The sequence below is a fragment of the Perca fluviatilis genome, chromosome 18, assembly GCF_010015445.1.
Source record: "Perca fluviatilis chromosome 18, GENO_Pfluv_1.0, whole genome shotgun sequence".
Taxonomy (NCBI): Eukaryota; Metazoa; Chordata; class Actinopteri; order Perciformes; family Percidae; genus Perca; species Perca fluviatilis.
Genome location: NC_053129.1, coordinates 1,357,700 through 1,385,000, shown reverse-complemented (window position 1 = coordinate 1,385,000; position 27,301 = coordinate 1,357,700). Strand labels below are relative to the sequence as shown.

General features: G+C 41.7%; 2 protein-coding genes across 5 annotated transcripts in view; both read left to right on the top strand.

The window, feature by feature from the left end:
- The window catches only part of traf3ip2a (TRAF3 interacting protein 2a), an 11,091-nt gene extending 722 nt beyond the window's left edge, over nucleotides 1-10,369 (top strand). For 2 of the 3 annotated variants that reach the window (XM_039782598.1, XM_039782596.1), the window contains 8 exons: nucleotides 1-485; nucleotides 2,975-3,122; nucleotides 4,365-4,540; nucleotides 5,494-5,582; nucleotides 5,667-5,735; nucleotides 5,812-5,916; nucleotides 7,378-7,452; nucleotides 10,082-10,369. The exon at nucleotides 1-485 is cut by the window's left edge and continues 10 nt beyond it. In XM_039782598.1, coding sequence (XP_039638532.1) covers nucleotides 1-485; nucleotides 2,975-3,122; nucleotides 4,365-4,540; nucleotides 5,494-5,582; nucleotides 5,667-5,735; nucleotides 5,812-5,916; nucleotides 7,378-7,452; nucleotides 10,082-10,228 — 1,294 coding nt within the window. In that variant the 3' untranslated portion in view covers nucleotides 10,229-10,369. The remainder of the gene's footprint in view (nucleotides 486-2,974; nucleotides 3,123-4,364; nucleotides 4,541-5,493; nucleotides 5,583-5,666; nucleotides 5,736-5,811; nucleotides 5,917-7,377; nucleotides 7,453-10,081) is intronic. The other variant, XM_039782599.1, reaches the window with a different exon arrangement.
- A 9,194-nt stretch (nucleotides 10,370-19,563) lies between these two features.
- The window catches only part of rev3l (REV3 like, DNA directed polymerase zeta catalytic subunit), a 108,043-nt gene continuing 100,305 nt past the window's right edge, over nucleotides 19,564-27,301 (top strand). For both annotated transcript variants that reach the window (XM_039782867.1, XM_039782866.1), the window contains exon 1: nucleotides 19,564-20,218. In XM_039782867.1, the coding sequence (XP_039638801.1) occupies nucleotides 20,080-20,218 (139 nt within the window). In that variant the 5' untranslated portion in view covers nucleotides 19,564-20,079. The remainder of the gene's footprint in view (nucleotides 20,219-27,301) is intronic.

The window sequence follows — 27,301 nt, the reverse complement described above, 5'->3', positions numbered from 1 at the left end:
TCACCAGAGTGTTCCCGTTGAGATGGATGAGAGCATGACATCCTCCAGTCTGGACTTGGCCCTGCCTGCCTCTTGCAAACAGTGTAGTGGACATACAGAGACCAGCAAACGGCTGCAGGACCATGGCTATGAGCAAGCTAGGGGGGCAGCAAACAATGTCAGCCAGTGGAGACTCCCCGAGAGCCTGCACCAGCATGAACCCAGAGCAGCCTGTCATGTGGCCCCGGAACCTCGTTTCATCCCCGCTACACGCTCAGGGGGACAGTTTGCAGATGTTTGGCCTCATGGCCTCAGAGAGCAGGCGCCGCTGTATGAACAGGACTTCACGATTAACCAAAGCGGAGGCTTTGCGAGTCCTTCAAACTGGCCCCAGGATCACTCTGTGGAGGAGGCAGAACACTTGGAGCCCCCTCTCTCACTCAAGTCTGTCGTTAACTACGCCTACTACGTCCCATCACAATACCCTGCAGCAGCACGCATGCCCGGTCAGTGTCAGTGATGCATTATCATTAGAAAACTGTGTCCAACCTAATTTCACTAAGGGCCACACTGGAGAATAAGAATCCCATTAAGGGCCAGACATGTATGTTTATTGACATGCTTTTATTTAAGAGAAAAAGTCAAACATCTTTTACTGTATTATTGCACGTCTCATATAGCCTTCTCACAGTTTGGTCAACATAAAGACTGCAAAAAGTCTGCAAAAAAGTAACTTGACAAAACATTGAAAGAAAAACGTCAGAAAATGGACGAAAAAATGTCAGGAAAAGTGGCAGAAACGTTAAAAAAATAGAGCCAAAAGCTTCGGCAAAAGTGACAAAAACTAGATGGGCCAAAATGTATTGTGAACCTAAATTGATATGCAGGCCGGATCAAAATCTGCAAGGGGCCTGATTTGGCTCGCGGGCCTTGAGTTTGACACATGTGGTGTAGACGTTCTTACAGTGCCTTGCGAAAGTATTCGGCCCCCTTGAACTTTTCGACCTTTTGCCACATTTCAGGCCTCAAACATAAAGATATAAAACTGTAATTTTTTGTGAAGAATCAACAACAAGTGGGACACAATCATGAAGTGGAACAAAATTTATTGGATATTTCAAACCTTTTAAACAAATAAAAAACTGAAATATTGGGCGTGCAAAATTATTCAGCCCCCTTAAGTTAATACTTTGTAGCGCCCCCTTTTGCTGCGATTACAGCTGTAAGTCGCTTGGGGTATGTCTCTATCAGTTTTGCACATCGAGAGACTGACATTTTTGCCCATTCCTCCTTGCAAAACAGCTCGAGCTCAGTGAGGTTGGATGGAGAGCGTTTGTGAACAGCAGTTTTCAGTTCTTTCCACAGATTCTCGATTGGATTCAGGTCTGGACTTTGACTTGGCCATTCTAACACCTGGATATGTTTATTTGTGAACCATTCCATTGTAGATTTTGCTTTATGTTTTGGATCATTGTCTTGTTGGAAGAAGAATCTCCGTCCCAGTCTCAGGTCTTTTGCAGACTCCATCAGGTTTTCTTCCAGAATGGTCCTGTATTTGGCTCCATCCATCTTCCCATCAATTTTAACCATCTTCCCTGTCCCTGCTGAAGAAAAGCAGGCCCAAACCATGATGCTGCCACCACCATGTTTGACAGTGGGGATGGTGTGTTCAGGGTGATGAGCTGTGTTGCTTTTACGCCAAACATAACGTTTTGCATTGTTGCCAAAAAGTTCGATTTTGGTTTCATCTGACCACAGCACCTTCTTCCACATGTTTGGTGTGTCTCCCAGGTGGCTTTTGGCAAACTTTAAACGACACTTTTTATGGATATCTTTAAGAAATGGCTTTCTTCTTGCCACTTTTCCATAAAGGCCAGATTTGTGCAGTATACGACTGATTGTTGTCCTATGGACAGAGTCTCCCACCTCAGCTGTAGATCTCTGCAGTTCATCCAGAGTGATTATGGGCCTCTTGGCTGCATCTCTGATCAGTCTTCTCATTGTATGAGCTGAAAGTTTAGAGGGACGGTCGGGTCTTCGTAGATTTGTAGTGGTCTGATACTCCTTCCATTTCAATATTATCGCTTGCACAGTGCTCCTTGGGATGTTTAAAGCTTGGGAAATCTTTTTGTATCCAACCGGCTTTAAACTTCCACAACAGTATCTCGGACCTGCCTGGTGTGTTCCTTGTTCTTCATGATGCTCTCTGCGCTTTAAACGGACCTCTGAGACTATCACAGAGCAGGTGCATTTATACGGAGACTTGATTACACACAGCTGGATTCTATTTATCATCATTAGTCATTTAGGTCAACATTGGATCATTCAGAGATCCTCACTGAACTTCTGGAGAGAGTTTGCTGCACTGAAAGTAAAGGGGCTGAATAATTTTGCACGCCCACTTTTTCAGTTTTTTATTTGTTAAAAAAGTTTGAAATAGCCAATGAATTTCGTTCCACTTCATAATTGGGACCCACTTGTTGTTGATTCTTCACAAAAAATTACAGTTTTATATCTTTATGTTTGAGGCCTGAAATGTGGCAAAAGGTCGAAACGTTCAAGGGGGCCGAATACTTTCGCAAGGCACTGTACATTTGTTCTTACATCCAATCTGAGGGGTGCTTTAAACATAAACTTTCTTAGCTGTAGAGGTAGATACTGCAGGAACAGGAGAAAAAAAAAAAGAGTGTCTCAAGTGATAGAGGAAAAGGGTACCATGAGCTGTTTCAGATTAAAATAACAATTAAAATTACTGTGTTCCAAACGTAGGATAAATGATACAATGTATGCCATAATTGGAACATTTGATTTGATTCTGCACAGATCCAGTAATCACTACATCTGTGATGGATTTAGTTTTAAATGTTGCCTCCCAAACCTCCCAAAAAGTATCATTTGGCTGCTGCTCCCTGCGTTTTCCGTTTGAGTCTGGATGACCTCATTACTGCTGAGTTGGAAACTTCTTGTCTGTCTGCTCCTTCGTATGTCTCTGCAGGCCCCAACCCAATGCAGGGGAGTCGTCTCAGACAATGTGCGTGCTGCCCTCCAGCAAATCTGCCCCGTCACAATAACAATTATTATCATCATGAGCATGATTACCCAGCGGATCCATGCAAGGAGCCTCAACACCACCAACCGTCACGGTATGAGAACGATTCCTGTCCTGTTTGTCATTGTGATCTGATGTTTTCAACATTGATTTTTATAACTCTGAACAGATGTCCTGCATAAACCTCAGCGTGTTGAGTTTGGTTTATTTGCACAAACAAGTGAAATACATACAATAGATTTATTTATTTTTTTAAACAAGCGACTACAGTGCAGGAGAGGAGAGAAGCCCGAAAGGCTTATTCAACGTCCTCCCCTATCACAAAATCAAATATATACTAAAACATGCTCATTTCTCTACAAAAAAAGTTTAAAAAAAAGAAGCAACAACCAAACAGGTAAACATACACACTATGTAAATATATAAAAAACAGGGCAAGAAAAAAGAGAAGAAAAAAGACCAGGCAAACAAAGGTACAACAAAACCAAAAATGATCCCAACATGAGATTTAAGATGAAATTAAACACTTTGTTAACGGTGAGCTGAAGGCAGGCAGAGACATTCATGTTTTTAGTGACATGTTCTATGAATTCCCCAGCAGTGGACCTCTATATGTGATTATCAAAAAGGATGTCTTGATGTACGACAAATAGGCAAACAGAAGAAAAAAATGTTGTCTAGTTGAGTGTGAGTGAATATCTGAAGAAAGAGTTAAAAAAAAGTGAAATGTGGGCACCTGGGTAGCTCACCTGGTAGAGCATACCTATATATAGAGGTTTACTCCTCGACACAGCGGCCATGGGTTCGACTCCACCCTGTGGCCCTTTGCTGCATGTCATTCTGCCTCTTTCTCCCCTTTCATGTCTTCAGCTATCCTATATAAATAAAGGTCTAAAAAATGCCCCCCCAAAAAAGGTGAAATGTATCTGGGAGATCTTACCTGCAATTCATGAATTTAAACATTAACATGCAGGTCTGAAACACATTTACCTTATCTTTAGACAGCAATGAATACTTCCTGAACAGAGGAGCAGATGGATCTCTTCTGTTGGAATATGAAATCATTCTCAAGAACCTCTTTTGAATTACAAGTAGTTTGGTGAGAAATGAAGGATATGTAGCAGCCCAAACAATATTACAGTAGTTGATATAGGGCAAAATTAGAATAAATAAATAATTAAATAGGAATACGGATGCATCAAAGAATAAACCTTTCTCAATACCAAGCATCTTCAAAGACCTCGTGCTTACATGATCAATATGGATTTTCCAATTTAACCTTACAGCTACAATAATTCCTAAGAATTCAGATGTTTTTTTATTATTCCCTCCACAGGACTCCACCCTACAATAGGCTGGAACGTAAAGATGCTCCCCATGGGTCTGTGCCTCAGTATATGGCCCCTCAGAGAGATGTGATGCATGAAGTCAGTGTGAATCGCTCCCTCCAGGCTGGTCCAGGACCAGCCACAAGGGAGTTCAGGAGGACCATCAGTCTGTCTGAGGAGTGTAGTAAGTTACATCATTGACATACTGTAATATTCTGGTTTTTGCTCTTATTCCAAAAAAGACGATATTCCAACTAAGCTGTTTACATGCCTAATGAAAGAGAATATTCCACTAATATTCCCGTTTACATGTAGCCGTGCAAAATAAATAAAAAATGTTTAGCGACGGTGGTGGACTTGTTGGACCGTGCAAACACAACCTCCCTTCTCTTTCAACCAGCTTCTTGAAAAGGTCAGCACAATGTTTGCGCATATCCAAAAACCTGTTGATATACAAATCTTTGATGATATTGAAAAGTAGCTGTGTTTCTCCTTATCTGGTCTGCAGCATGGAAGTATTAAGAGAAGTGCATACAGCGTTCGGCGCCAAGCCCCGTTCATTCCAATGAGAGTTGCTCAAAAGCGCATGAAGCAGTCATGGAGCTCGATAAATACCCGGATCTTCTGCGTTGACTGGCTAATGACATCACAATCAGCGTTTGAGTTGTCGTAGCAACACCGCTCGTTCATGAGCTTTCTCTTTGGAAACAAGTAGCTACGGTGGAGAACTGTTTGCTGGTTGGTTTGTGTACAGCAACCATAGCAACGCGCAGAGCTGACCATAAGTAGTAAACAGGCATGAGGCCATAAACTGCGGTAAAAACGCATATTCCGAATGCGCTGTATACATGTCCAAAGAATGCCTCTAAAACCCAAATAATACCGGAATATCCCACGTTTTACTCATAAAAAATGCTATACTCGGAAAAAGGCCTTATTCGGAATATCCAACCGGAATATGCTGTTTACTTGACCCTTTTCAAATTCGGAATATTGTCATATTCTGAATAATAGTGGAATATTGGTGTGCATGTAAACATACTCAATGTCCCTGCATGAACATGTGCATGTAACCTTTTTTTTCTAATCCCTAAGAATGTAATGGCTAAGGATGTTTCACTGACCTTCTTTTGACAGGGAATGTTTTCATCACATATTCAGTGGATACAGCCAAAGAAATCATTCCTTTTACCAAATTTCTGACTGACCAGGGGTTCAAACCAGCAGTAAGTTATGCCATGTCTTCCATCACTTTTGATTCTCAGTGACTTTTCGTTATAAACACCCACCCTCTGCCTGTCTGTCGACAGATTGACATCTTTGATAATCCAATCCGAAGAATGGGCATCAACAAGTGGATGGACAGATATTTGAACGACGTAAGTGGAACTAATGATCCGGAGCGGAGAGAATGAATCAAACTTGTAATGCTGACAGTGAGATGTCATTTTACAGAAATCAGTGCTCATCATCGTGGTCATCAGCCCCAAGTACAAGGAGGACGTGGAGGGAGACGGAGACGACGATCACGGTCTGCACACCAAGTACATTCACAATCAGGTGACAACTCGCACACTTATCCACTGACGGGGTTCAGGAACAGTTGGATTTTCCAGCTCGCTCTGTTAGTGGTGAAGGAGTTGGCTAAGGCTAACGCTAGTGATGCTAATGCTAAATATAGGCCGATAGTTCTTTTCAGTCTAATCTCGCATTCATGCATGCTCTTGGGGGAAAATCACTGGAATTGTTGGGTCTTTGTAAATTATAGAGTGTGGTGTAGGCCTACTCTATCTGTAAAGTGTCCTGAGAAAACTCCTGTTATGATTTGATACTATAAATAAGATTGAATTGAATTGAACCTCATGTTGTACATGAGCATGACATACGTGACCAAACGTTGGCGATTAGTTATGGCAGATCCAGAGTGGCTCTGGGCAGATCCAATAGTTTTAAATTTCAACAGAGTACCCGCCTTCAAGGAAGTTAACACTTGTCAATGGAGAGAGGCCAGACTCTCTGTACAAATTAAATGGACCAGAGTCTGGTAGGACCAGGCTATCCCTGCTCCGTCTCTCTTTCAGTTAAGGGGTCCCTGTTCTAAAGTATCCACAGATGCAGTTAATCCTAAGGATTCACTGTGCCACATGCATGTTTAGTATTAACCTTGATTTATAAAATCATGCCAACATCTATTATTTTATTAACTATCTAGCTATCTATGCACAAAAAATTTATGTATAAAAGCTTTAGACAACCCACACGTTATTGTAGATCCAGTTTATTATACAACTTAATTTTCTACAATACCGGTATATGTAGTAGATGGTCCCTGATCCATCTCTTTCAGTTAAGGGGTCCTTGGCTTAAAAACCATTGAAGGTCCTGCACTAGGCCTTTGGATGACTTCTCCACACTTTATTTTCATGTATCACTTTGTGATTTTAATTGTACTTTGTTTTAATATGTATCATATTGTATGTTTTATACTTGGTGATTTTTTTTATCTGTGAAAAGCGCTACTTACTTAGTTATCGAGACAGCTGTCAACATCTGAGGTCTGTGTGAAATATCACCCTCTGGTGGCAGGTTTCTGTTATTACACATCCTACTACCACACGACAATAGGGACAGGAGAATGAGGAAATGCCTACTGGGACTTAAAAACAGGGCATTTTATTTGCCAGTTCCACCTACTGTCCCACGGTGTTAGTGTGTCACATTGGCTCAAGCAACCTGGCTGTGGGCCCAGAAGACTGTCACTGCTCAATGATGCTTGTTGCAACTCTCTGTATTCATGACCTTTTTCAGACTTCAATGAGTTCTGTACATTTTTAAGTCCAGGCTACAGTGTATCAGCAGTTTAAGTACAACTTACAGTTAACTTGGACACATAGACAAATGCTAACTATTTTTGCCACACAAATGCAAAGGAAGCACTTAATTACAGTATTTTTTTAGGTTGTATTATTAAGCGTATGGAAAACTATAAGCACTGATTAGTATGTGTTTCTTTTGGTAAAGATCCAAAATGAGTTCATCCAACAAGGCTGCCTTAACTTCAGACTGGTACCTGTGGTATTTCCTAATGCATCCAAGGTAAGTACAATGAACAGCAAACACAGTGAAGAGTCTGTTCTCCCAAATTACAAAAAGTAAAAAACAATATGAGCATAAAAAATTCATTCTTGACACAGATGTGTCAGCTCTCAGAGCTTTCAACCACATCATCACTCAGCTCCTTTTGCTGAATGAAGACCACATGAGATAACTGAGAAAACATGTTTTTGTGATTTGGGTGAAGTGAACTTTTAAGATGAGCAGTTCTCTACGGTGCTACCCCTCATTTAAAATCACCAACCACTAACCAGTACAGTAGCCGAGGCGACAGAGGCTACAATAGGCAGTGGCCGTTCTAGACCGTATTAGATCTGGCCATGGGGCCACATGTGATTTTAGGGGTACCATGCATATTAACCCTTAGAGAACCATAATAGACACATTTTTGTCTTTTTTTTTAGTGGAGACAGTGGATCTTTAGGGGAAGATAGCAGGCTAACAGTAGAAGCCACATAAAAGTGGTATACGTCATCTGAAATTTAAGGATGCAGCTCAGCACCGTGTGTCAAGTTCAACATTTTGCGCATATTAAATGATGAAACTTTAGAGTGTATCAGGGGTCAGAACATTATGATGGAAGTGTATGATGCTCTCATGCTCCATTATGTCTCATAAATTGTTGCAGCAATTTTGGGGTTGATACCATTTGTTGCACAGATTTGGTGCAGAATTTAACCTTTTTTACAACCATAGAAAATCCATGCTGTGATTTGGTGTGATTTTTAAAAACCTTTGACATTTGGAGATTTCTGTAAGAATTGCGATTTTGGCGACTGGATGGCAAGCACTTCTGTTTTGGAAAACTGCTCAGAAACCCACTTGTTATCAATATACCTAAAACCATACATCCTCTGAATGCCCTAGGTCTGTAGTTTGGGGTTGTAAAGTTTCATGAGGCTGTGCTTATTCGAGAGGTTACAGCAGGTCATTTTATACAGTCAGGTCAAGTTTTAAAAATTGGTTTCACTACAATGAAATAGTTACTGTCGGAATAACATCATCACACATAAATTGAGCGTCAGCGTCAGTTCTGGCAGGCCAGGTAGTCAAGTCGCTGCTAACGCTATTGGCCAACAACACGGTCTCATCAGCTGATCTGCTCCAGCTGAGCTGCATCAGCTGATCTGGATTATAGCATCAGCTGGTCAACACCCCTCGCTGCTCAATGGCTACACTCAAACAGGGCGCCCTATTTAAAGCAGATTCAGTTTGCTCCTACCTGCTCGCTTCTCTTTCGCCCGCCACCTCCCCTGCTCCTCCTGGTCGTGTATAACGGGGCATTTGCTTCTATGTCATCGTTGCTGCTCTGTTCATGTGGGGGAATATTTCAGCTCACACAGTCCTAAACTGTGTGAGCGTTCCCTAATGCTGCTGCTGTCCTCTGTCTCTCTGCTATTTCATGGTGCTCATGAAAGGTCAGAGGACTCCCTGAACAGAGCCATACTGCCAAAAATTTAATTCAGAATTTATTAACTGAAATGCAATTAAGTCAATAAAAATTTCCTAAATCATTTTTATTGTCATGTGTGTTCTTGACTTAATGGACCTGACAGAAATACACTCATTGAATCCACAAAAGTCTCAGCTATCCAGTCGTACCCAATTTATGTAATTCCAAGACCGTTTAGGGACCCCAGTATGCAGAAATATTCAAATACATAATTTTAAAATAGGTGAAAATAACACATTTACACATGAAAAAACTGCATGCAATATCATAAAGCATGTCTGTAAAGGGGAGACTCGTAGGTACCCATATTCATTCAGATATCTTGAGTTAAGAGAAAATGTTGCCAACAAGCTAGCATGGCATGGTTGGTACCAATGGATTCCCTAGGTCATGTAGTTTCATATGATATTGTCTTCACTCTAACTTGAAAAGGGCCTTTTCAAGAGAGTAATGTCGGCCCAGATGGGAAACATTTGCCACAGTTATGGGGGGGGTCCAGGCTTAATAATGCCCCCCCTAGAACCGCCAGTGACAATAGGCCTTTCTCACACCAGGCATATAGCATATATGGCTAAGACATATGGGAGATGTAGTTGTTGGATGCCAATAGTCATTGTTGTATCTTGGTTAAAATACTTTAGTCTTCAGTACATTAGGACATACCCCTTTGGGTTAAGCGCTAGCTTAGTCTCGCATTGCCAGACCTTCCTCCACAGCCCTGCGGAGGAGGGTCTGGCTAGTCCACACAGCATTCCGGGATGGGAGAAAAACGTGCTCTGGTTTATTGGCATTTCTTTAAACCAATCACAATCATCTTGGGCGGCGCTAAGCGCCGGACAGAACCACGTAGTCTCGGGAAGGAACTTGTTTTGGTGGAACATGTTCAAACATGCTTGTTCAAAAGTAGTTTTAGTCGTGCAACAGAAAACTCCGATTGGACAGATAGTCTAGCTAGCTGTCTGGATTTACCCTGCAGAGATCTGAGGAGCAGTTAACCATAGTCCTCACAAATCCACCAGAGTTTAAAATGCCAACACAAAGAAAGAGGAAGTCGGAATTTCTGGCGGCACCAGAACAATCCCAGAAATGAAACATTGTTGATATGGACTAGCGCTAGCTCTACTCACTTACCCTTGGTGCTGTATGTCTGTGTTTCAGAGACATGTCCCCAACTGGCTCCAGAGCACCAGGATCTACCACTGGCCCCAGGACACCCAGGACCTGCTGCTGCGCCTGCTCAGGGAAGAGCGCTACATCATCCCCCAACAAGGGGCTGAACTCACCCTCACTGTTCGTCCCCTCTGAGAAAAACTAAACAAAAGGACTGACACGTCTGGAACATAAGCAATTTAAAAGAAATGGATCCTTTTGTCAATGCCTCAACATGCTGTAGGCATGAGGACTGTTAATACTGCAGAAAAAAGTGTTTTCAGATACAGCTTTGCTGTTGGTTCTTTTATTTATATATATATATATTTATATATATATATATATATATATATATATATATATATATATATATATATATATATATATAAACAAAATGTACCAGTGTTTCTAATATCATAGTAATGAATACTGTTTAATTTTCTCCTTGATGGTGAAGAAAAATCTAAGTTCTTTGGTCGCCTGTAACTTCTGCATACGTTCACCTACAAAAAACATTCAAATATCAAAATGTTCAGCTCTTTAAGCACATGATGGGACTTCTTCAACATTTGTTCTGCTATTTATACCTTTTAAAATATTAAGCTTTAAAAAAATTTGAGAGCAGGCTTCAAATCCTGTTCTACTTCAAAATGCTACTCCTACTTCATACTTTGACCTACAGACACCAATCAAACTTTAAACCATTCACAAAAACTTCAGCTATTAGGCTCTATCTCAGAAAATTGATATATTTAACAAAATTTGTGAATATTAAGTTTAAGTTTTGTGTTCCTTTCAGGACGATTATAATGGGTGTATATTGCGTGACTTACAGTGGGTGATGTCATCGCTAGAGCACGGATCCTTAAAAAAATCATCTTAGTCCCTTCTCTATAACTTGCTCTCACGCCCGCAATTTTTTTGTCTACTTTCATCCAATGTGCTTATTTAAACCTACATTGTGTAATTTTTTGAGTTGATTCTTAGCAAAAACCCCTTTGTACACATTTACTCTACACTACATTTCCCCTCAGCGTCTTCGTTACTCGATACTTGCAAGAAATGTTTTCATACGTTGGAGTAAAAGATTCATGCTCAGTTTCTGTTTTCTCTTTATTGATGTCAGAATTTCAATTTGATGTTTAAGGAGAATTATGCTTATTATATTATGCTTCACTATAAGGAAGCCACACTAAAGTTATTAAAGTTTTTTTTTTACTTTTACTTTTAATAGTTAAGTACATTTAATATCATAAAATTACTTTTGATTCTTAAGTGCAGTAAATATCAGATACTTTAAGACTTTTACTCAAGTAATATTCTAAAAGGTGACTTTAACTTCTACCAAAGTCATTTTCTGCTAAGATACTTGTACTTTTTATTGCTTTCAAGTACTTTATAAAAGACTGATCAAGTACAACCATAGGTTTTTGTCTCTGAATCGTTGGGACAGAGGGCCCTCACATGCTGCTTCATGTTGCTGCCAGCCACAACAAAGGAAATGGGTGGAACTTATAGAGTAGGCCATGATTGGGACTGAGTGAAGTCAGTTTGTTTCTGGGCAGGTAGCTACTGTCGGTTTATCAGAGCTTTTTCACTGAAAACAGCTTCCTGCTGAGGCTGATGAGTAGGGCTGGGAGTGAACCAAAACAGTTAAATTGTGCCGTTAAAGCTTTGGTGTGTAACTTTTTGATATTAATGAACGTCCGTTACATTCAAGCCGTTGCCAAATAAGTTGATACAAAGCTAATTAAGACTATCAGCTCCACACAACTCTCTCTGGATTTCTCAGTATGGCTATGTTCAGAAGATTGTGTCGCAGTGGATATGATACATGCTTTTGGTGTGGGAGACTGGATTCAATTCCCACTGCAATACATCAACTAATGTGTCCCTGAGCAAGACACTTAACCCATAGTTGCTCCTGAGGCATGCGACCTCTGACATATATAGCAATTGTCAGTCGCTTTGGATAAAAGTGTCAGCTAAATGACATGTAATGTAATCCGCTTGACTTTCACACACAGAACCTTGAGTGAAGATAATGACCTCTTCTGAAGAGTCCATCATGTTTCTTTTAATCCTCCGTGTCCTCCTTGGCTACAGGCAACTGTGTGGAGGAGGGGTGGGGGCTGTTTGTGATCACGGAAGGCTTGTTGATGACAGTTGTATTGTCATTACTTAGAATTCCTAATCGGAGCAACAGAAACTACGCAATATAGCTTTAAATCAAAACTCCGAGCTAAAAGAGGCTTAACGCTCCAGAGAGCTGAGGGGAAGTGCAGGGCTGATAATTCTCTGTGGGTTTGTCACCATTACGTTCCACACAGTCATTTAACCCTTGATTGTTAATATGAAAATATTGATTAATGCAGCTTCATGAAATAGAAACTGTAATTATTAAAGCAGAAGACAAATGTTTTGTGAAATGGAAAGTGATAGTAAGACATTTTGCAATTCATTTTGCTATTCCACTTTAAAATTGTGATTTTTAAACCATCATTACAGACCGATATAATTATCTTTTGAACATCTTATTATTTAATTTTGACCTTATTAATGCAGCATTTGAATTTAAATGGTTTTAATCAATTTATAATAGCTTTTATTTTTAAATGGAACTTTTTATTAATAGATCATAATAAACCTATAATTATTCCAGTGGTTCCACAGTACACCATTTGTGTATTTCTGTAGAGCCAATCATAAACCAGCAGGTGGCAGCATGTCCCAAATAATGACTCCCAGTCTTGGTGACTTCTTCATGGCAATAGCTTCAATTTCCATTCAGTATTAGTTTATGATATTGATATTGTGTTTTCATATTGCTTTGGAATAAATGCCATTGTTTTAACTACCCAGTGAGCATATCTGACTGACAATTTTGACTGTGGTTATAAAAAAAGGAGTTCACGAGGGTCATGATTGTGCTGGAGGAGCTGTAGACGGGGCCCAGCAGACACATCCTGTCCATATGTTGAGCACTAACTCCCTGATAAGCCAGTGTATTGTGAGAGACGTCCAACTGCCAGCTTTCACCCTGAACTTCATCATTTGTGCCCTGTGCACACACTACTTCAATTCTGTCAGCCTGTTTACCAAACCTGACAAAAATGATTTGCTCACATCAGTGTGTGTATGAGGGGAACTCTGGTGTTGTCCATCCAGGCATTTATCAGCCCCTGCAACAGGGTGCAGTCTGTAAACACAGTGCTGCCAGTACCAATAAATCCACTGTTTGTCATTGTTCCAGGACTTGTGTGCCACTTGACTCTGCCTTATCTGGTGAGTCCAAAGCAACCAGATGTAGATATCTGGATCCCCCTCTCCATCTGCCCTGCTGCTTGTAAAATACACTCCCAACACTGGCTCAGTATGATTTATTTTCTATGCCTTGATATATCCATGACAACAAGCATCAGTCCAGCTAAAGTGGATCAAAACAACCTTCATTTGTGTCTAAAGAGCTCTTGTCCTAGTATCTCCTCCTTTTTTTGCTTTTGTTAATGGGACACTCTGACACAGTGTGATGAATCAGTAACAAAGTAATCAGGTCAGCCTGCCTCTGTCACTGCAGTGTGAGTGTGGAGGATTCCTTTTTTCGCCACAGACAACAGCAGCTGTCTGTCAACACCGGACCCAAACCGCATCCACTGGGAAGAGGTCAAAGGTCATTATAATGGCTTAGCCTAAAAACGTAAAGCCACTGAGGGCCTGCTATACGGACTTGAAACTAACAGTCAATGGCTAGTAAACTAGCTGAGCTCTGAAATCCCTCCAATAGTCATTGTTGCATTTTGATGGACATTTATTGATCAGAATGTTCTTCGAATGAACGTGCAAGAATCCATGTGTCCATTAAGCTCCATCAACAAACATTTACACATCCACATGAGCGTTGCGGTGTGTAGCGATTTGATGCGGTCAAAAACTGTTTGTGCTCCTCCGATTAACAGCACCCCCTGTTACCTGTTGAAAGGTTCCTACTTAAATAGACACTCAAAAGCACACTAGTGACACCAGTATACAATTTGTGTCCTACACCCAAAACAAATGAAAATGGCTCTTACAGTCATTGACCAGTTTGATGTCATTAGTAAATAACTGCCTTGCATCTCTAAAGAATCATCGATAGTTAGACATGGAGGGCGGACATAAAAGAGGACGTTTTAGAAAATAATTGGAAGGAAACTTGTGACTAATTTAAAGCTACTCCAATTAAATTGGCTGATGCAGACATACACAACTCCTGTTAAATTGAAAAAAAAAAACATTCTGGAGGGAGGTGATCAATAAACCTATGTTCATGTTGTCTATGAACATTCCACTTGACCCTAAGATGATTTTGCTGCACCTTTATCCAACAAATCTGAATCGGGAAATGTATTGATTTTGCTATAATACAGGCAAAAAGGAATATAGCTCTCATCTGGAAGAAAATGTAGGCCCCTACAATTGGTGCTTGGATCAAGAATATGGCGCAATGTATGTCAATGGACAGACTGACATATATTCAGAGACTTGGGGGTGTATGAGAAAATATGGAGGCTATTTGACCGGTTTGTAAAAGAAGAAGACATAGGGGAGCTGCTACTGTGATACTGTCATAATTGCAATGAAAAAATAATAAAAACATTATTAAAAAAAAAGAAAAGGTAATTGACCAGAAGCCAGTGGATGACGCCGCAGACACCTTTGAACAGAGACCGGTTACCATCTCCCCCCATGTACGACCCATGCCATCTGAGCCATTCTTATAACAGCTACGCAAACTCCATTGGGTAAGGAAACGCTGGTTGGAAGCTCAGGAAAAAGCTAGTAAGTGGCCCTTGAGTTGGTAATGTTTGTTAACTAAGTGATGCTGAATACACCGGGAATTTGTCTGGGGCTGTTGACATAAATAGTTTGGGATCAAACTTATTCGGGTTCCTCTGTGTACCTCTACCAGTTTTCACTGACATGGGGTTGGCTTGATGATGTCTGGATTTGTATTTTTGGGGGGATCTTTTCCTTTAAGCCACAGGGTGGCTTAGGGTGGCACCTAAATCATGGTTGCAGCTGCCACCGTGGTCCTGCTCGGCGCCCTGCTACGCCCTACTATGCCCTACTATGCCCTGCTACCCCTGCTGCGCCCTTCTACGCCCTGCTACGCTCTACTACACCCTGCAGTGCCCTGCTACGCCCTACTATGCCCTGCTGCACCCTACTACGCCCTGCTATGCCCTGCTACGCTCTACTATGCCCTGCAGTGCCCTGCTATGCCCTGAACTGCTACAACTATTATTTCTAGTCATAGTTCCATTATCTTTATTGTTCCTATAATTGCTACTGTTCATCACCCTCAACCGGCAGATGCTCGCCCACCAAGACCCTGGGTCTGTCTGAGGTTTGTGCCTAAAAAGAAGTTTTTCCTAACCACTGTTGCACTAAATGCTTGCTCTTGGGGAAATTATTGGAATTGTTGGGATTGAGTCTAGACCTACTCAATCTCTAAAGTGCCTTGTGATAACTCTTGTTATGCTTTGATACTATAAATAAAATTGCAAATTGAATTGAACTTTTCTTCTTTAATTCTCCTCCATCATTATCGCTGAGAGGAAAGTGGGTGCTCATGATGGAGGTAAGTAGTAAATGGCACTTTCACCATCACAGTTTGAGGCTCTGCTCCCACTGAGGACATCCATACATATGCACTCAGTATACTGGGAAGCACTTTAGATAAAAGCTCCCAGCAAACACTGCATTAAATATGGCATATATCATATTTCTGGGTCGGTTTAATGTATGTTCTTGTTGACCTCAGGCGTGGTGCTGGCAGACGTAAGCAGATGCCTGCTGATTGGTTGATTAAGACGGTCAGGCTCTCACTCAAGGTCAGCACACACTCTGGCAGACAGAGGTTCCCTCTTCATCAAGATGAAAATGCAAATGAAACACTTTTCATTCTTGTCCCCGACATGAACCGGACCGAACCAGCTGTTTAGAGAGGTTATGGCTCTATCAGTGGAGAGGAGAAAGCAGTGAGCTCAGCACATCCACCACTGCTGCCTGCTATGTATAGGCCATTATAGGAACCTGACTGGAATACTAAACAGCTCAAACATGTGTAGGAGGCAAAACGGCATCAAACACACTGCCGGTGAACTACCTCTTGTGGCAGAGTCACAGAAAAAGTCTGCTTGGGAGGTTTTAAAAGATTAACAAGGCTATCGGTAATAACTGATAAAGCCTTAAAGGTCCCATATTATGCTCATTTTTAGGTTCATATACGTATTTGGGGTTTCTATTAGAATATGTTTACATGCTTTAATGTTCAAAAAACACATAATTTTTCTCATACTGTCTGTTTAAATGTATCCATATTTACCCTCTGTGTAAAACGCTCCGTTTCAACATCTGTCTCTTTAAACCCCCCTCCTGGAAAAAGCCCAGCCAGCTCTGATTGGTCATCGTTTCCGGGTCTTCCGCATCCGCACTCTCGGAGTCTCTGCACTGTCATTGCAGCCAGGGAATGAATTGACTGTAACAGCACTGTAGCGTCACTTTCTACCTATGTATAGTGTAGTTGTGACATCACAACCTTACGAAAGTCCTGTTGGTTCAATTTAAAGGCCCAGTTTCTGAATAAGGTTGTGTGCATTTCTCTGTGGATTGAGTGTTTTGATACATTCACAGTATTTATTTAGCACCTCGGCCTGATTTATAACAAAAAAAGACATGGGACCTTTAATTTAATGTGTGACTTTAATAGCATGACTGATTTTAAGGTGGAAGGACTATAATACCAATAAAATTGTATTTATTTCTGAGTGTGATCATGTTTAGAAGAAATATTAGATTTATCTGTAATAATAAGTCAATTCAGAGTCAAAACAGATATTTCCATTTGATAAATTGTAATTGTGACACATCTAAAATCATAAATAAAACAAAAAAAATCCCAGAGGAGCAGAATTTCAGAAATTTCTGAGGTCGTAAATTGTAATTCCACCAGTGCCACCCACCCCCCCAAGAGATTCTTAAATTACAACACAAAACACCAGTATATATTCTTTTGTATTTTTAACATTGTTTGCGTTTATTCACTGTTAAAATATATTTGTATTTACTTATACAATGGTCTAAATATTGTTCCAATGCCAGTAACATTTAAGAATATTGGTTATGTCAAATGCCAGAATTTATTTTTGATAGATGTAGAATATCAATTGATAAAAAAAAAATTCTGCAATGAGCTAAGACCCTGAAGAGGAGATACAGTATACAGTATGGCAAGACTGTGTTCATCTGCTTGTGCATAAGCTCCATAAAAACTGCCTTAATGAAAAATCACTATAGTCAATAATGAATATAAATTATATGAATATTTCAGATGTTACAACATGTCCGTGTTATTCCGTGGTGGCCTCATGTTCATCTCACTGTATTTTATGATAATTTCATCCTTTTGTATCAATGTAATATTCCCATATAAGCTAACAGTTTATCTGCTAAGGGCAGCCCAATTCCTCTTAATGGATTTTTCAATATGTCTAACATCTTCTTGTATAATTTCTTAATGGATTTGATGTTTCTAAGTGATACCTATTTGTTTGATGTATTTTAGGATAGCTTTTTTTCTTTCCCCAAGCACAGGAAACAGCCAATGAGAAACGTGTTCCTTACCAATAGGGAAAGTGATGCTTTCCAGCTCTTTGATGTGGGTCTGATCCTTGTTTTGATGCTGCAGTGGCAAATGGGGTGAACTGTCTCAAGCTTTCCATCAAGTTCCACAATGCTGTTTGCCCATTTCCTTGCTCAAGTGCATGTAGTTACAAAATAAAAGTCGACCAAGGGCGTCAGTTTGAAACTGCTGGCAGTCCTTGCTGCAGCGCTGCATGATGTCCATTTCATTGTTAGAACTTTAGTTATTGAGATAATTAACAGACACCAGACATATGCAAAGGAATAAAGAAATAAAGTGGCTTTTTTCATCCGTTTTCTCTTTCATTATCTAAAAGTACTTTTCCATTGGGCTGTAGTGCAATCTAAGGAGTCAGGCTAAGTTTCATATTATATAAATAGGGAGTCAGGTATGAGCCTAAGCTTCCTGCAGGTTTAATTTGATATATAGTATGATGAACTGATCAATAACTAGGCTTCTAGCTTCGACAATATGCTCTCCAATGTTATTGTTTTGTCTAAAGACGTTTTTCTAAAGATTTTGTGTGTCTGCATTCTATAATTCCTGTATTGTTTAAGCATATAGAGCAGAGAGGATGGCCACATTTTCTAAAATGCCCTCTTGGCGTTTTGTGATTAAAAAGGAGACGGACCGTGGCTTCAAGTCATTTCCAATTATCACACGCAGAGGACGAAATGTGGCCTGAACCATTTAGGAGTGGAAACTGACTCTACTGAATTCAACAGCTGATTTTCAATCCATGCACACATTTTACACTATCATTCTAGAAACAATTAGGGTGCATTCTAGACTCCTCTTACCCTGCTAACCATTTGTTAACTTCTCCATTCTTATAAAACACAGACAGTAAACAGCCAGGTTTTGCAGCAGCACTCACCCAGAGGCCATTCATGTACTTAATTCCTAAATTTCTCATGTCCATGAAACACTGTGATGGTATCTTTACAATGGTATAGTGGGTTTGTGGTGCTGTTGACATCCCCATGGGAACACCTGTTTTATTTATTTAGCCTATTGTTTAATGCATAATGGGTTAATTGATGACTATGGCCATGTTTTGTTTTTACCACTTGTTTCATATAGTGTTGTAATTGTATGTGATGCCCTAAGATGTTTTTATGTGAGCTCAACAAAATAAAATTCTAATCAACTATGTTGAAATAAAGCACTGAATGCTGAATCTTTATTCTTTGGTCTTCTTCCCGACTGCAGCTGGCCTCATCAACAAGTCCCGGTACCCCCACTAACACTGACTCTCATCCAGCCTCATGAACACTAAAGTGTGGTCTCCAGTATTTTTTGTTCTTTTCTCTTACTGTGTTTATCGTGACTTTTACGCACCAAAATAGCAAGAGAACTCCCTTGAATATGAAAACCCACAACGTTTCTGTTCTGAATCATCAGGGTTGTATGCTATTATTTTGAAATGCCAAACATGATGCTTCCGGATATTACCGGTAAAATCATGTACGTTTTGATTTGCACCGTTTGTGCTTCAGGACAACACCAAAAACGGTTTGTTTAATCAACCCTACCCTTTTAACAAATGTCGAAGGGAGACCTCCGAGACCGTCTCCTGCTTGCGAAATAAACGTCTGCGCACTACCGTGGTTAGCCGGCTAGGCAGTCGATAAAAGCAGCGACCGTAACGGCTGCCCATAAACAACTGCGACAGATGTGAGTCTTCCAAAATAAACCGGTCACTTTCACCGTGGTGCTTTGTGTGACTGCGCTGGTGACGCGTCAACATTGCTTTTATTCTGAAAATATTAGTCGGAAGTACTATTATTAAACCATCTTACTAGCTTGCCTCCCCTCATAGGCGAGCTAATGCGGGCTAGCCTGTTATGGAAGAAGAAGGAGCACAACCGAGGGGCTGTCTGATAAAACGGGACCGGCTGGGAGTTCTGAGGCGTGATAGGGAAAGATAACGCTAGATACCGGAAGCCTGGGGAACGTCTTCCTGGCGGAAAACAAAAAAAAACACCATAGAGAGCGCTAAATCACGGGACCGCCACAATTACAAGTTCAACATGGACCTGACAGCTGCAGAGCGTCCGGTAATTACTCTCCGCCGTCGAGTTTAGCTCTCCCCCGGCCGCGGCTGAACCTAAACGGCGGCACCTCGGGGGCGCGCTGGAGGCACGGGAATCTTTGTTCGCGTTTTTTCATGGGACACAACCGGACTTCCCCTCCGCTTTGTCGTTGTTTTACCGCCGTGACAGCACCCCCCTCGGCTGGTATCGACTGGCCGCCGAGGAGCACGCATCTTATGGACTCCCGACGGTAGTTTTTGGGGCTTTTCTGACGGTTTTCGGCAGTCATGTTCGCTGTGCGTATCGTCACCGCAGACTTCTATTTGCGAAGTCCCATTAAAGACCTGGATGTCTGCTACTCGGAGTTCAGGGAGAGCGAGGTGAAGAAAGTGCCGGTGGTGCGGATCTTCGGAGCAACACCCGCAGGTTGGACAACTCTTCTGTTTAATTATTGTGATTTTTCTTTTTTTTTGTTATAGGGCGCTAATGGTGGCTGTGCTCTCGTGCAGCGCACCACGCGGCATGGTACGTGTTTATCACTGCTGCTTGGAAACGCGCGCGCACACAAACGCGTCCGCACCGTATTGTTTAGAGGAAATCTAACGGGTCTGGTATGCAAAAATGTCAACAGGAAGATGATGTAGGGTGTTGACACATTGTACCGACGCGGCTTTTGCACCGCTGTTGCTTTGCATGCGGGCCGTCTGCAGCGGTGGGGGTCCTCCTCTGCTTGCCCCCCCCCCTCACGGCTCTGCTTTGTTTTCGCTGCCCTGCTCCACCGTGGCGTGGCGGCGGCGGCGGTCAGCTCTGGTTTTAAGGGCTCGACTTGTGCCTCTGTCTGCCACATGTGGCATTCAGGGACAGCTTACGTACTTCCATTTATGGTGGTTCTATTGTGTTTATAGCAACCTGTAGAGTGTGGACAGGCTCGACTACAACTAAACATGCTGGCTCCTTTTCGGAGGGTTTTCTTAATTTTGTCAGTGTAATAATCTGTGTCAATGTAACGTTAGTAGAAGCAAAACGACAGCGGTAGATGGAAGGAAATGAAACTTAGTTCCTGAGCATAGTGAAATTGTGTGCCCGCAGCAATATTAGCAGCCAAATAATAGGTGTAATTATATCAGCAGCCGAGATTAATATACTGGTTCTTGAAAGCTCTCTGGTATCAACTGTGCGCTGTAGAAGACCGCAGCGTCTGAAAAGGCAGGAGCCGTCATGACAGTACATTAATATTCAGGCTATAACAATGAGGTAGACATGATGAATGAAAACAGAACGCTACATTGTGTGAAAATGAATGTGCAGTGCATATTGACATTACAAGCCAAGACAAGACCTGCATGAGAACATGTCATGGCTTGCTGATTTAAAAAATAATACGCATCTACACAAAGGAGGGGCTACGATTTAGAGTACATTTGTGTTTTCTCTGAGATTTGGCACATGCCATGCTCTCTAATAAACCCATTACAGCCGAGCACTCTGGGTACCTTTTTAATCCCCACGCTGCAAAACAATAGAATAATTTCCTGCACAATGGCACAGCATACACCCCCCCCCCCCTAGCCAAATCCTCCAGTGAATGCTGTGCCCTCTCTTCAGCCTTATTTGCCAGGTGAAAACCCCATTGCAGTATAGTGACCGTGTGTATTTTTAGCAGGGTTAGTCCCCAGTGGGGAAAAATGGGAGTCCAACTTGTGCCCATGGGCTGTGGCAGTGCTCCTCTGCAGGATGACCCGGGAGCAGCGCCCAACAGGATGTACCTCAGTAAGGATTAAGGGATTTAGAGCAGAGAAATGAAGGACTGTGGGTCAGGGTTAGGGTGCCAAGTCTAATTTGGTACTGTCATAAACCTGCACTGTTCGCATGTGGTTGAGCTGATACGAGGGGGCTCACTTTCTCTCTCTCACACACACACTCACTCACTCACTCACTCACTCACTCACTCACTCACTCCACTCACTCTGCAGCTGAGGTATCTTGTCAGTGAATGAATGTTGGGGAGGCAATTCATCAACACTGATTCAAGCACAATGAACGCAGCGTTGCATGCAGGCTCTAGAGTCTGGAAAAAAACATTGTTCAGTGTATTGGTATGAGATTAACTGTATGATACTGTCTTGGATTTTGATCATACATGTATCATACCGGCCATATTGTTCCATTTTCTGCTCTGGTCTTACTAGATGCATTATTGCAGAGTGCTACAATTCTGAGCTTGACCCACTGAGTAAAACGAACATGTTTGGTCAATCACTCAACTAATAATTTATGTAATCGTCTGAATCGTCAAGTCTTTTTTTTTTTTTTTTTTAAGCAATAATGCCAAACATTAGGTGGTTTTTGCAATCTGAAATGTGAGGATTTTATGTTTTTCTTTGTCTTATCCGATAATGAATTGAATAATTTTGGACTGTTGGTCAGACAATACAAACAATTTGAAAATGTCCCCTTTGACTTTAGGAAATTGTGATTTGGCATTATAGACTAAAACCCAAAGATATTCATTTTACAATGACATAAAAGACAATACATGAGGAATAAAATTGATAGTTAATCGCCAGCAATTTTAATTGTCCAAGTAAATAATTAATAATTAAGCCCTTATCCAGAAAAAATCTTTTATTTTTGGCCAATCTAGGTCTTCTCATAGGCCAATTGTAGTACAGTGACTATGGGCAGGAGTTGAAGTGGGCCGAAAACTAGGAACTAGGTTCCTGCACTTTCGATTAATAAGTAAATTAATCTAATATGCAGTTTCAGCTCAGTTGGTGGAGTTGTCTCCCAAATCTCTACAACAGAAGTGACAGAAAATGATGCAGATTACACTGCGTCACATAACCGGCTCGCCATTTGGTCACATATAGTCAGACCTATCTCCACAGTGCTGTCCACGGCGCTGCGGAGTAAGGTCTGTCCACTCACACATTCTGGGATAGGAGAAAAAAACTCTGGGTTGTTTGCATTTCTTTAAACCAATCACAATGGTCTTGGGCGGCGCTAAGCTCCGGGTGCAGCAACGGCAGCTCTGCAAAATAGTCTCAGGAAGGAACTTGTTTTGGACTCCGCAAAAGTTAACTGTTCACACAATACAATAACGCAAGCTATTTAAATAAGCTGGAGACGTGATTAAACCTCATTGTCTCTTACCAGTGTATCTCAGTGTACTTTGTCCACAGCAATCCCACCAATCTGTCTCAAAACGTCCCCGTTAGAGAGTAGTGCTGTAAACATATTCTTTGTAAATCTTTACAATCATTCCCCGAAAGAACCAAGCAGGCCTGCATTATTGTCCAATTTCAGGTTGCAGTGCATGTGTGAAAGGGGCTCAAGTGAGCCAGCATGCCAAATTTAAACGGATATCCGTATCCCATTGGAGCTTTAAAAGCTTTCACTGATCTGACACAAGTATGTACACAACACATGTTATGAATGTGGTTTGAATCGGACACGTGTTGCCTCAAGTTGCAGTAATGATAAAGTAGTGTGTGTGTGCTGTGGTGGGTGCCCTGCAGATTTGCACAGTTGGACTTTGCTCTTGCTCAGTTTATGTACCACTTGAGTCAGAGTTAGCTCTGCGTTTTTCCAGAAAAAAAATAACCTCACCATCTGGAACACATTGAAGCGGAGAGGAATCTGTTCCACTGTAGCTCAGAAACAGGCCACGCCTACCCCAAAATGGGTTACTTTGTATTATTTCCTGTTGTCTTCATGGTTAGTTATATTGTCTGGCCTGAAGGGAGGAATCCATGAGCAGTTTTGCTTAATGTGTGTCGGCTTTTATCTCATCAGCGTGTTTACCCTGGTGTAGGCGGTCAGCGGTGCATCTGCACCATGTGGCTCTGGATACAACCCCAGGCCTCGTATTCCCTGTCCTTCCCTGACCTAAGCCATACACACTCCCACCAATCAGCCCTGTGTAATTTGATGCCACGCTTCCTGCTTTTTTTTCCCTCCCCTCTCTTTGTTAGCCTTCAGTGGCCTGTCCTGCCTGTTGTTGTACACTACTGTACATGCATCAGTCTCTAAAATAGCTCAAGGAGAGGGTGAAAAAAGGAATCCCTTTGTTGTGAAAATTGCACTTGTGATCAGTATCGCATTATGCTTATTAATAACCGGCTTCATTGCCGTGCTTGTGGTTGGAAGGTCTCCCTGGGAGGTAAACCGCAAGCCTCTTCTCACACTGCTACGAGTTGTTGTTGTTGTGGTAGTGGCTGCAACCTTTTTTGAGGTTTGACAGCATTGATCTCCACCCTTGACGCCGACAAGCTGGGCCCAGATGCACAGGCAGGCCCCGGGACCCACGACAGCAGGAGGCACACTGTTTTGGTTCCTCGCTTGGACATGTGCACTTGAGTGTTTATTGGGTGTGTGTGAGATCAGAAAAGGAGGAAGTGCATGACCAATTGACCTGAATGAGGGGCGGGGGGGGCAAGCATGAAGCGCATGGAAGATTAAAACCGAGGGCCTCTTCCTTCCCTCTCCCCCCAGCTTTAGCTCTCTCCAGGGGAACCCTTAATGCCGTCTGAAGGCATTCCTGCCGGATCCATTAATAGGATAATAGGCGGATTCAAAAGGACTCTGTGGCTCATTAGGCAGAAGGTCATTGTCCCTTTTAACTGTTTACTTTCCTCTCTCCTGTCAGTTACTCAGGTTCAATTATCGTCCTGTAACTGCTGCTCCAGTTGCTTCTAATTACTTTATGATTGAGTGAGAGGTCTTGTTCTTATTTAATTTATCAATAGCCCTGGATCTGCTAAATAAATAAATAAATAAATACCAAAAAATTCTTAATAGTATACTTTATTAAACAGTTTTGCACAGCAAAAAATCTTCTGCTTCACACAAAATAAAATAAATAAAATAATTTTACTGTTATACAAAATGAAAGGCCAGCCGGTTTTACTCTTTTACAGTACCAACATAACTCTCTTGTTCAAAAAATTCAAAAGTTGTAGTGCAAAAAAAAACACTGTGCAGTGCACAGTATAGACATTCCTGAGAGTGTTTACCATAATATCAAATTCCTGTTTTCAGTTTTACAGTCCCAACAAAAGCTACTGCAATCTGCTTGCTACCGTTAGCTAGATCTAGCAGCGGTGCACTTTGGTGGTGCTAGGCTAACCAACGCATCTTAGCTCTCTGTGCAGTTTGTTCATGCTAGGTTAGTAGCTAACGTTAGCTTATAGATAGCTATGTTCTGCAGCTGTAAGATAGCTACCATTCAAGCCAACATTAGATGATAATTAACGTTAGCTAAAGACCGCTGTCTAGGCACCAGTAGCTAGTTAACGTTAGCTACTAACCTAGCACGAACAAACTGCACGGAGAGCTAAGATAGTTAGCTAGCACCACCGAAGTGCACAGAGCTCAAGCTACACAACACACTACACAAACATAAAATTAATTTAGCCAACGTTAGTACTACTTGTTATTGTCTACTTCACGAGTGACAATGGGGTGCCTCCGTTTCAGATGCTCCCACATTGCTGTTGTGCTGGTGTGGTATGCCAACTCCATTTGGCAAAGAGCGCAAATAACGACGCCTTTACGTTTGGAACTAAATTTGAAGTATTCCCATACCTTCGATGATTTAGGGCAAGCTAAAGGACTTTTTTTATTGGGGCTTTTTGCAGGGCATTCTGCAATGTTTTGAGCTGTGGCGAAGCGTCGACGCAAAAATATGAAGTCGACATAATTTGCACGTTATGGTGTGGCTCCAAAACGAACTAAAACGGCAAATGACTCATTCATTTTTACTATAGGTAAAAACACACTTTCTTAAAGTTGGAGTGGATGTCAATTTAAGTTCTGTCCCTACATTTTGTGCTGGGAACAGAGCACACAGAGTTTTAACACAACAACATTTAACAGCATGTACTTGGCAGCAGGTGTACATGTCAGTGTTTCCCATACACAGGTTCTACTTGGGCGGCCCACCCAGGTAGATTGAACCCTGCCCGTATAGATAAAATCTGAGATACCTTTATTTTCCCCAATCAATGCTGTAAGTTTAAAGCGCACACAGACCAGCGGCATCCAGCCCCTCCCCCCTCGTGAAGTTGCGTGTGAGTGACACCACTCACTTCGACACAATTCGGTTAAGTGACAGCTTTGCTCAGAGGCTAGCAGTAGCATGCTGTGTGTAATGTTGTGGCTTGCCGTGGGATTAACTGTACTAATAAACCGCAGAAACGCCGCGGCCACACCGCTGTGAAAGAGCCCCGAATGTCATTCATCAGAGTTCACCCTCTCCTCTGCTCGAGCTGATCTTTACAATGGAGTTAACTAGAGCTAACCGGCGCTAACGGGTGCTAACCGAGCCTGTTCCCGTTCTCTCCGTCTCCGAGCCCGTACCCAATAAATGGACTTGAGCCTGAATAAAACCCAACATTTTATCAAGTTGGCTGCTATGACTTGTTTTAAAGACAGACATCTGTTCAGATGAGATCCTAATGAGTGCAACATGGACACATGTATAGTACAAATCAGCGTGAGGATTAAAACCCTTTTTATTTTTTTTTATTTTTTAAACGAACAATGCTCTATAACAAACAAAATGAATAATATTTAACTTGGATAGCCTTAGTGTAATAGGATTTAACAGGAGTTAGGAGGAGGCATGCTCTGCGCACAGTGTTGAGATTTAACAGAACATGGATGGATCATAGTATGGTTTTAATCTTAACTTGTTAATGCATAATACATAACATTTCGGCACTGGGTAATCAGGTATTTTATCTGCCGAACCAAAAAAATTTATTTGACAAACCAACCAGATTTAATTGGCAAAGCATTTAGGCTACTCTTCAGCTGTATCGTCACTGGTAAGCAATGATCATATTCAAAAAGTAAATAGTTCATAAACCTTTGTTTGACGAGTTAATACTGAACCCAGCCATCGCACGCCGCGCTGTCACATCCCGCGCCACCCGCCACCACAAGTACATTTCTTAACCTGTGGCAAATACTGCATGCTATTCATATTCATACATCTGAATCCTGTATGAGTGACAGCGGTTGTTCAGGGCTCCAGACTGCGACCAAATGGTCGCATTTTGCGACCAAAATTTGAGAGTGTGCAACTGAATTTTACATCCAGTCGCACATGTGCGACCAGTAAATTTGCCCCTTTTTTTTTTTTAACACGTTAAATGTTGAAATTTCGGTACCTGAGAGGCGTAAGCGCAAGCTTATCTGTCCTCTCTGAAAAGTGACAGAGAGCAGAGCTCTGACACAAACGCATACACTCGCACACACGCAGAGCTGCAAACGATGCAAACTACGCCGGCTCTGTAGTTTTGTTGAAGTCACAGTGAGTCACGGAAATGCCGATAAAGTGGTTTCAAGTGTGGTTACAGTTTTTCATAACTTCATAAAGACAGCGTTGGCTGCGATATGATATTAATGGCGAGCCGAAAGCGGTCGCGGTGCTGTTGATGTTACACTTCCTTGGAGACGAGCAGGCACAACAGTGGTTTCTATGCCCTGGTGACTGACTGACAG